The sequence below is a fragment of the Arvicanthis niloticus genome, chromosome 2 (genome assembly GCF_011762505.2).
Source record: "Arvicanthis niloticus isolate mArvNil1 chromosome 2, mArvNil1.pat.X, whole genome shotgun sequence".
In the NCBI taxonomy this organism is placed as follows: Eukaryota; Metazoa; Chordata; class Mammalia; order Rodentia; family Muridae; genus Arvicanthis; species Arvicanthis niloticus.
Window position 1 is genome coordinate 120,161,154 of NC_047659.1, and position 10,960 is coordinate 120,172,113.

Sequence of the window (10,960 nt, forward strand, 5' to 3'; positions counted from 1 at the left end):
GAGTCAATATGGCCATGCACACACTGCCTCCAGTGGAAGGCCCAGTATCCAAACAAACAATGACAGGCTGGTCTAGTTAAAGCCCAGTACCATGGGCTACCTCACACTTTTGCCACTTCAGGCCCTGTGCTACAATCTGGCCCAAGGACAAGATCAGTACCTACAGGGCTACTTGCACTCTGCAACCTATGTGTATGTAGATCCAATAAGTAGGAGATGACCACCCTGGCCATAGTGCATCCTTAGTACCCAGGAAGCTGTGTGCATGCTGATCTACCACAGACACAGTCCTTAGGTACCTCAGAGCCTTCACAACAGCTGACCTGAATTCGGGCTCAGTATTCAGAATTAGCCCACTGAGGACAATACCTCTTTCACCAACAAAGAGACCCCATCAGAATTTAGGGGCTCAATATCCCTGCTTCCCTGGACTTTTCCCATATCTTCCATTCCAACATATAGGATCCTATTCTTTTGCATCAGTGTTCTCATTTCCAAAGCTTCCTGCAAGACTGGACTTCAACTTCACTCCAGATAACTGGAGAATGGGATTCCGCATTTTATTTTCAGCAATCTCAGGAACTATAAAAGATGAGGTTCTCCTTCGGGTCTCCACAGAAGCTTTCAGACCTTATGTGGTACACGAGTTGGGAATCCGAATCCCTGAATTTATCTTTGTACTGTACCACATTGCCCTAAGGAACAAGCAGCCAGCCTTGCTTCATCTACTGCCAGCTCCCACCTAGACCACTAATGCTCTGGTTACTACTGGGGATTATGTTCTGACTCACAACCTCTCAGTGGATGTTTGAAACTGGAGCGGGCTCTAGTCTATCCCATATATACGGAAGACATTGTGTCCTAAACCCTAGCAGGGAAAAAAAAAAAAAAGGATCCCAAGAGCAAAGAGAGAAGGACCATGGGGGTTGCTGGGGGTTCTGAATACTACCTGCCATGTACATCACTAAATACCAAGCTACTCAAACAATAAATCTCAAAGCACCCAGAAACCTATTGGGACCTCGGATTACATAGTTTGTCCATGTCCCACAGACCCTATCTTCCCTGTTTGGAATTTAGTAGGACCCAGCAGAACTCACCTGGATCAGATCTCTCCCTGGGCACCCAGGATCTGTTTATATCTGTACGTCAGGCAGCCTGGGAGGCCCATATGTCTCCTCAGGGGCAAGCAAGACCCAGGCACCCTTCCACAGTACCTTCCTAGCCTAGTTCTGAGAGATGAATATACCTCTCCACACTGAAAGCCAATCAGAACTTGCTCTACTCCTACCCTGAGCCTTTATGCGAAAGAAACTCCAATGTTTCACAATTCCCCAGGAGGTAACTGAGGTGCATGGGTTGTTCCTAGTCTAATGACAGCAAAGCCTAGATTCCAATTCAGGTAGCTGGGTATAGGTGCCCACTTCAAACCATGGGTTGGGCAGAAAGTAAAGGCATGGCCAGAATCAGACCTCTAGCCACATAATTTCCTCTCCTTTGATGGCTTTGAGACCAGAGTGGGCCGTGATCAGTAACTCAGCTAACATGGTGATGAGCTCCTGTTTGAGGTGCAGAAGCCACATGCCACTGCTCCTTCCCAGGAACTTTGGAAAGTACGGATAGCTTTCCTGCAGGTAAGATAACTCCTCACACCCAGGCAGAACAGGTTCTTGTCTCTTGAAGGGGACTATTCTGAATGCAGGAGGGGAAAGAGGCTATAAACATAGGACAGTCAAGTGACTGCTTTTGAAAGTCCCCTGGTTTCTTCACATCAGCACCTCCTGTGTGTGGTGAATGGTAGAAAACTGTCTCCTCCCACCCTGGGCAGGAGAGAGGGCGCTTTGCTCATGGGTCTCACTTCTCTCCCTCCTCCTCGCCCTGCAAATGATCACAGCTTGGAAACTTCTTTAAAGGAAGTGGTTGCTCTTGTGGCCCCAAGTCCTGAAGATGAAGCGCTTCTGGTTAAAATGATTCAGCAAGAAACCACGCCCCACCGAAGCAATCCCACCCTGCCCTGGTCCTGGAGCCTTACTTGCTGAGCACTTGTGTTCAGCCTTGACCCACTACATACTATCCTTCACTCACCCAGCCATGTGGCGGGCCATTCTGCTTGCCCTCTGCTGCCTAGCTTCTGACACCCACGGGGCACACCCCCCAGGTAAGAGAAGGGTCGGTCCTCTGGCCCCATCCCAGAGTACTGTCCTGACCATCTTGTAGTAGGAGAAGTATGGGGACTCTGGCCTGCTAGTCTTTCCCAGGTCACTCTTGAAACCCTGAGAAAGACCCTGGCAATGAGCTCTGGATCCTGGCAACAGCCACCTTCAAGCAGAATAGACATCAGGGACCAAGCATAGCAGCAGCCACAGGGATAAAGAGAGCAACTTCTATACTCTTCTATTCAAGGGCCTCACTCAATCCGTCTGTACCTGACAGCTTTACTTTTCTAACTGACTTTTTACTTTTCTAACCGCAGAGACCCCAATAAGATACGCATTATGCAAGTCAGCATGTTAGTGGCCAGTGAGGGGTGGAGGTCATCTGTGTTGGAGAATTGGGATACACCAGGCTAGCTAACTTGCTAACCACCAGTCATGAATGTGTTTCCCTACAGAGAGCTGGAAGATGTCTGCCCCAGCAGGCAGATTCACACATAGATAAAGCTTAAGGGCCCTGCCTCTAACTGACCAAAAAAAAAAAAAAAAAAAAAAAAGCTGATAACTGACCATCTCCCAGCAGATGAGGATAGCGCTTATGCATAAGGCTTTTGTCATTCTTCCTCCTCCTTAAAGCAGGCTGGGTCTGGTCACCGGGAGGCAGTGAAAGGGAATACAGAAGAGACACCAAGGACATGGAATCCCCCTTCACAGCAAATCGGGTGCCAAGAAGTAAGTGTAGAGACACAGTAGAGCATAGCCTCCAAATCCAAGACCCAAGTAGATGCTGTGAATCGGGAACTATGGAGATAGGACAATAACGGGGAGGGGGACCTTCTGCTCTGAGATAAGGATGACCACAGCAGCGCAGGGCACGGTTGGCAAATAGGTAGTTAACTGGTAAGAGAGGAGACAGCACTAAGCACAGATCAGGCCACAGACTTGCCTCTCCGTGCCCTGCTCCCTGCCGGCTTAGTGCTCGCTAGGAGGCCCTTCCTGGCCTCCCTTCAGTTCCTTTGCCCCAGTTGTCCAGAGAGAACCTTGGGCAGAAGCTGGGTGTTCATATTGCAAAGCCCTCTTAGCCTATGTGAGAGATCTGGGGAAGATATTCATTGGTACTGGCTGTCTCACGAGTCCTGGGGTTTCATTTTTTTTTTTTTTTTTTTTTTTTTTTTTTTATACTCAGTGTTTTGAAGATACTGTGTTTGCCTCCTCTGAGGCCTAATTCAACAGAGTGGCCACATCCACCACATTATAGTTAACACCACAGGATAGCTGTTGGGGGAGATATTGGAGGACTGCCAGTTCCCTGTCTCTACCATGTTAACTTCCCCCTAGTGTGTGAGCTGAAGTGAGTCCCCTTCATTCCTCCTGCCCTCAGCACCTTCTCTGAGCCACCCCCTTCAGGCCTCTCTGCCCAGACCCAAATAAACATCACCCTCACACTGGAACCTGGAAATACTATAAGCCCCATAGACACCATCCGAGAAGCAGTGAACTTCCTTCAGCCTGCCTTTGAGATGCCAGTAACTAGTCCTGACCTGAGAGTCAGAGAAAGTGGCTCGGTGTTGACACTCACCAAGTGCTTGGAGGCCTTAGGTACGCCCAACAGTGCCCACCCTTGCCTGCAAGTCAGTGGTCAGGCCTATGCTCTGCTGTGCTAATGAACCCCATGGCTACCAGCTGGGGTACCACCCTTCCTGATGTTTCCAGTAAGGCCTCGGTTGAAAGATGGGGTACTCTCCAGCTCATATCAAACAGATGGGAACCTGGATCTCTAATGGTTCATATTCATTCATTCATTAATTCATTCATTCATTTTCTCTTTCTCTTTCTCCCTCCCTCCCTTCCCTACTTCCTGTGGAATTCTGGAACCTTCTGTGAGCCCAAGGCAAGGGCAACAGGGACATTGAATGTGTCTGATCTGAACATATGGCATCGTTCTGTGCCTAGGAGTTAAACTGCCCAGAGCAGTATCCCCAATCTTCAGAGTTTAGGAAATTGCCACATTCATTGTCTCTGCCTCTTTGCAGTTGGTGCGAATGGGGAGACTTCTTTCTCAATGTGTCACTTCTTCCACAAAGGCTCCCTGCTGGTGGTTACCCTTTGCCTCATCCCCTGCCCCTTTACAGTAGGACTTGCAGAGGCGGCCTGTTGCTTAGGCAAGAAACCTGCAGCCATGTGACCACCTGCTGCCCATAGCAAGGGCTAAGGGCATAACTAGGCCTGCATATAATGGATTTCCACAGAAACTTCTAGAAGCTGGTACAGGTTGGGTCTGGGCCTGAATGGACCACTGGCCTAACCTTTGTGCTAAGATTTCCCTGAACATGTTTTTCCTCAAAGATCCTTGCTGCGGTCACATTGTATCTGATGTGGTACTGGATGATACTGACTGTTGCCTCATGCAAACTGCCTCATTTATTCTTACCCTGTGAGGTTAGTGACATCATCATCCCCATTTACAGACAGGACATGGAGGCTCAAAAAGGTTAAGTAGCTTGCCCAAGCTAGCACAGCCAATGAGAAGAACGGCTGAGATTCTGATACTGGGTGTGTCCCAGTTGGTAAAGACAGAGTTAATCCTAGAAAAAATATCAGCATCCAGCAGATGAGGAGGCAATGCTGCCTCAAAGAAGCCCCCACCCTCACAACTCAGGACCTCAAAGCATAAGTATGACCCATATAACTCATGGGAAAGACATAGACTCAATGGATTTTGATGGTATAGGTGAGGGGCCCTAAGAGGTACAGGGTGTGGGTGGCTCACCTGCAGCTGGGGAGAGCCTGGCACTTGCCCTAGCACCATTCCAGTCCTCAGAGACTTCCTTGGCTTCTGTGATAACATCATAAGGGGCATGAGAGCAATCTAGAACAGTCCAGAGGAGACTGTACAGGACTCAGCTATGAGAGATCTACAGACCAGACCAGACCCCAAAGCCCTACTGAATAAGAACACTGGCAGCATGCTACTTACTTAGGATGAAAAGCTTTAGGGGCTCACGCCTAGATAGCCTGGAAACAACTATAAGCTGTAACTGGATCTTGGTCTCTAGTTTGGAAGCCCTTTGCCAGGAGACACCCTGCTTGGTCAAACACTGCTGGCCTCCCTTTACTAAAAAAAAGATGGGATGCCTCAAAGTCATGTGTCCCAGTGACCACGGCTTCTCTCTTATACCACTCTCCCCTTGGACCAAAAAAACCCCTTGTAGCAAGCAACAGATAGTGGACTCCAGATGATACTTGCCGTGCTGTCCTGGTTCCCCTCACTCAGGTTCAAATAAGCAATGAGAACAGCCTTCTTTAGTGTTTCACTTGAGGTTCTCTGATATAGACCACTGATATCCAGGAAGGACCCCCCTGTTCACCTGAGATACCCTTACCTCATATCTGGTGTGGACAGGTTCCCCTGCTGAACACTGTCCAACAGGCCTGACCACTATGCCTCAAGTATCATGATTCTAGGGGCCACATGGACAGACAGCCTGCTTTAAGGATCATGTTTAATAAAAGCCTGACTCCTTCCCTGGCCCCAGAGCCTGAAACCTTTCCCAAGCTCTCACAGAAAAGTCTTCTGGTGGGACCCAAACCTTCCTGTCCTCCAGTTCTGAGGTGTCATCTACCTACAGTATTAATTCCTAATCCCCAGTTCAAGGTAAAAGCTATTTCTCCATCTACTTCCACTGGGCCTTGATCACTATCTACTCAGTCACTGGGATAGAGAGATCATCTTGTCCCCAAAAGGAACTTGGTAGCTATAGTTGAGACAACAACACAGCCACACCAGCCAGCACCTGCATCTTGGTGTCCATAGACAGTCACAGAACACTCATATCTCAGCAAAGTCTACAAAGTTTACCAATCTAAAGCCCCACTATCCCATCTCCCCACTAGCCTTGAACTTTTTATTTTCATTGCATTTCAATTTTTATCACATGTATTTATTTATGTGCATGGCCACATGCAGACAACTGTAGAGGTCAAAGAACAACTTGAGAGAGTTGGTTCTCTCAGTCCACCAGGATCAAACTTAGGTCATCAAGCTCAACAACAGGCACCTTTACGCCCTGAGCCCTTCATTTTCATATGCAACTCATCCCTGGCCATTAGGGGCAAAAAGTTAAAAATAAAGAGAAACACAAATTCAAAACATCAAGAACCACAAGCCACTTTCTGCTGTAGGGAGCTAACTGTTTCACTGATTCTTCTATCTTCCTAATGATAAAAAGTCCAGACCCTGAAGCCAAGTGGCCAAATACACTTGGCCAAGCCCTGCCCTCCTCACTTCACCAAGCTGGTCTCTGGGATATGGAAAATTGATCCTATGAATAATCTGAGCAAGGGACTGACTGGATCAGGGTCTCCAGTGAGGTGGGTCTTCAGGACCAGTCACACTGATGCTTCTGAGAGCAGGGGATCCCAAGAAGAGAAGGTAGAATTCCAAGTTATAGCTAGCTGTAAGAAGCCCCTCATACTGTTCCCTCATTTTTTACAAATACGGACTCCTTGGGACAGGAAACTAGGTCTAGGCAAAAACCAGCTGACCACCCTCTCATCCCCGCAGCATACCAGACTCTGCACCCAAAACTCAAGGAATAACATTCACTCAACAGGAGAGAGAAGACCTGTACACCAGTACCTCGGGAGCCAGTACATACGAGGTGGCGGAGCCATGGGCTGTGTTTAAGGTGTACCTGACTCAGGCTGGACTCAGGCTGCTCTGACAAGGTGTGAGGAATACCAGGGGGATGACAGCCAGCCTCATGACCAGTCTGGGCAAATTCTAACACATTTCCCTGTCTGGAGTTTTGCTGCTTGGTACCCCATGATGAGAATAACCCTGGGTTCTGAAAAAAGGTCATGTAGGCAGGGACTAGGGGACAGGAACTACACTACTGTTCAGCCCGGTGGCATCTGTTCTTAACTTCAAGAGCATAATAAGGGTATACAATAGTCAGGTAGTGAAGGAAACCAGTGATAGTAGAGGAGGAGCCAGGACCACACAGCTCAGAGAACTGTGTTCCACAATGGGATGAGGCATGACCCTTTGACTCAGTATTCCCTTGACATTAATGTTTTTGTCTGGTTCTTTCAGATTTTTGTTCTAAAGATTTGAATTCCAGTGTGAAGCCAGGATTCCCTAAAACAATAAAGACCAATAACCCAGAAGTGCTTAAGGCTGCCAGGCACAGTGTGGAAAAGTTCAACAACTGCACAAATGACATCTTTTTGTTCAAGGAGTCCCGTGTCAGCAAAGCCCTGGTACAGGTGAGGAGCTAGGACCAATAGCTATCACCTCAAGACAGCTCTGGGAAGCTGGGCCACATAATCCATTACTTACAACACTGTAGCCAAGACCAGTGTTACCCAGAGCTAAACCTAATAGCCTGGAACCGAGTTTTTAGTAAAACCACCAAACCTCTGACCAGAATCCATCAGTAGTAGTAAGAAATGGCAGGGTCCTAGAGTGGTGTGCTGAGGCTGACAGCCTGGCAGATGCATAATAGTACCAATCAGGGCTGCCCTGTCAGGTTCCAGGATCTAGATCATCCCGTCATTATCCCCCATCCACAGTCCACAAAGCCACTGAGCTATTTTCCATGGCATCCATTCACTTTCCTCCTAGAACTGGGCCTACTCCCTTCGCAGACCTACAAGCCCACTCTTCCTCCAGCCTGCCCAAGTGTCACCATTCAAAGCCAGCCTGCTTGGTAATTGATTATATCCACTCGAACTTTCCTGCCCAGGGTACGCTACAGGTACAGCCAGTCTTGCTAATCTTTGTGTCCCAAGAACATGTGTTAACATGACAGGAGGGGGAGTCTTAGCAGCCTCTCATTTGCTGTACACAGAGGCCCTGGTAGCACTCCACTAATGTGGCGCTAGCTTCAGAAGACATACACTGTGTATTAGACTAGAGGAAAAAGGCTACAGAAAGGCCTTGCTCTGAGGATTGCAGCTTTACAGTATTCATGCTTGTTCTGGGCCACAGAGCTATGGTGACTTCTATAGTCTTCTTTTGGCAAGTATAAACTCTTTAACATTCTATAAGAAAGGATGCTTTAGGCACCTTCATATGTGTAGCACTATCAGCACGCTAAGGACCAGCCTCAGACAATCAGATTCTAAGCCTGAGTGCCCACTGTCCCCCCATAAGGGAGATGAGCACTGTCCCTGTGTACTCGTGTGATGTTGGAGACTATTTCACATGCTATTTGGCTAAGACTGGGGCTAAAAATTGAGGAACTTTCCAACTATACAGAAACAAGCAAGGAAAGAGAACTAAGTCATGGCTGTGTCCAAGTAGAGAAGAACTATCGTTATAAAACTCAAAATAAACCAGTTCCCATGAGAGTGGAGAATCCAGCAGGTACCATGTACGCCAACAAGCAATATAGAAGTCAGCTGGCTTAACGTCTATTTAAATATCCCTGAGGCTTAAAATGGGGGTTCTTGGGTAGGTTAAAATGAGATGACAGATAAGAGGAAGAAAGTAGCTCTTTACCCGTGGCTGTGGCAACCCCACACTGATGTTTCTCTAGAATGCAAAGTTCCAGGCAGAAACCTAAAAGGGGCCATAAGATACTCCCAACAGGAAAGGAATAGGAACGGCTGAAGTCTAGGCCTGTCCATCTGCAGCAGCTCTCCTGGCCAAGTCCTGAACTTGCCTCCCCAATACTCTCCTTACCTGCTTTAAGACATGCCTCGCCAGCTGGGAAGGCAATGACTCCTTTGCATCCTATGCCAAGTAATGTAGTTCTTGGGCCTTTGGTTTCTTCAGGTGGTGAAAGGCCTGAAATATATGCTGGAGGTGGAGATCGGTCGAACTACATGCAGGAAGACCATGCACCGCCAACTGGACAACTGTGACTTCCAAACCAACCCTGACTTGAAGCGGGTAAGCAGAAGAGCCTGTCTACTGAGTGTATTCCCTCCCCTGGCAGCACATGTCCGTATCTCATACCCAAGGACATGTTCCCTCGGAGCCATGAACACATGACAGCAGCAGCAGGCACTCTCTCAAGAGACAGAGGGCTGAAAAACAGTTTCCTCCCAGCCCTCGAGTGACCTATACCACCTGACTTTCCAAGAATTCTCTGCAGAGCAATGCTCTGAATGTGGTATAGGGAGATTTCAGCAGAAAAAGTTTTCAAAGGATTCGGGAATCATATACAACACCTACAGATATAGGACATATTATATAAGTGCTGTGTTTACTAAATATGATCTCTCTAAAGGAAAAGGCAAAAGCTATGTGGTAAACTTTAACATGTCATAATTATAGCTAAGAAGTATATATTCTTGAATCACTCCAACATTTAGGTTTGAAGATCTTCAAAATGAAAACTGGAGGTGGGTAAGGGGAGACTGACTCAGCACAGAATACACACAAATGTATATGCATTCACATACAGTTCCCAGTTGCCTGGCATGCACAAGGGGTCGTAAGGGAGCTGCCCTGGGTGGGCAGGATCTCAGCGGCAGCTGGGGTCCTAAGATGAGCCCTTTTTCTGTTTGTTTCAGACTCTATACTGCTACTCTGAAGTCTGGGTCATCCCCTGGCTCCACAGTTTCGAGGTGCCTGTTCTCCGCTGCCACTGACTTCTGTCTCTTCAGCAAGACTGCAGCTGTGATAAATATACTCATGTGTCCCCCACTCCTTACTTTCCACCCCAGCCTGGCCATCTCAGATCCTCAGGCCCTGCTTACCAGTGAGCAGACTGACATGCCAGTGGGTCCTAAGGAGGCTGGGACAAGAGAATATAGTGCCTTCCTCACCAGACTAACTGATTTCACACTTTCTTCTAAAATTAATTCTTCTGGTGCTACACACCTAGATTCAGGATGTGGGCATACAGAGAATCCTTTGATGACATTACTGGAGCATGGGTAGAGCAAAGCAGATATAATCAACAAGTGGGTAGTGTGGGAGGCTTCTTGATGTCTCAGTGCATGGCAGACTCTGTATCCATCTTGTCTCCTACCTTCAGACTATTATTAATGGGGATGATTTATCATAAATAAAAAGCTGATCATCTAAAAGCAATACCGTGTGTCATCCTTTACAGGAACCCAGGAAAGTAGGTGACTGGTGAATTTTGTGTTTCCATAAAACCTCAAGAGGCTTCATGTACTGGTAAGATGTAAGCTCAAGTGTGCTGATGACCTAAGTAACCGGCCCAGACCTTCACAACAACAGGGTAGCAACACCTACAGAGAACAGAAGAACTCTGGGAGCATTTCTGAAGGAAGAGTGCCTACACCCAAGTTCTCTGCTGCCATGAAGTCTAATACTTTAGGAGGTACTCAACACACGGGGAGCAAGCTCAACACAGGGAAGGATAAATGATGGGGCCAAACCCTCGAAGTCAGTCACTGGAGACAGCAGAGACGGAGCCTGGATAAAGGGGCTAGGGTGAGACAGGTTGCGTGGGGCCCTAGAAGAATGAAGGGCTGCAAGGAACTAGGAACTTGGGAACGACAGCAATGAAGCTTGAGCTGAAAGATGCACAGGGCAGAGCAGAGGGGAAACCTAGAATGGGCAGGCAGTCATGTCTCAGAGCCTTCATTCTGAGGGAACCATGGCTAAGTACCAAGAAAGCCCAGGGTGGACAGAGGGGCCACTCGCTAGACTTCTTCAGTCTCTCTTCAGAGTAACTGTAAAGCAGAGATGCGGGCACCTGGAAGCAATACAGACTTGATAACAAGTAGGAAAGTAAATCTGTATCCAATATGCATGGCCATGTAACTGCTGTAGCCGTAAATGCAGAACAGCACAGAGATCTGCCTTGGTGTCCTTCCAATTC

The 10,960-nt window shown here is 47.8% G+C and overlaps 1 protein-coding gene across 2 annotated transcripts; it reads left to right on the top strand.

Annotated features, from left to right (window-relative positions):
* Positions 1 to 1,904: 1,904 nt before the first annotated feature.
* Positions 1,905 to 10,213, top strand: Cst7 (cystatin F). Of its 2 annotated transcripts, XM_076928295.1 has the most exons (5): positions 1,905 to 2,158; positions 2,790 to 2,885; positions 7,249 to 7,421; positions 8,935 to 9,051; positions 9,678 to 10,213. In XM_076928295.1, the coding sequence occupies exons 1-5, from the start codon at positions 2,092 to 2,094 to the stop codon at positions 9,753 to 9,755; spliced, it is 531 nt and encodes a 176-aa protein (XP_076784410.1). In that variant the 5' UTR covers positions 1,905 to 2,091; the 3' UTR covers positions 9,756 to 10,213. The 2 variants fall into 2 exon arrangements, with proteins under 2 accessions (XP_076784410.1, XP_034352620.1); XM_034496729.2 differs by lacking the exon at positions 2,790 to 2,885 and having other exon boundaries at positions 1,916 to 2,158; positions 9,678 to 10,210.
* The last annotated feature ends 747 nt before the right edge of the window (positions 10,214 to 10,960 follow it).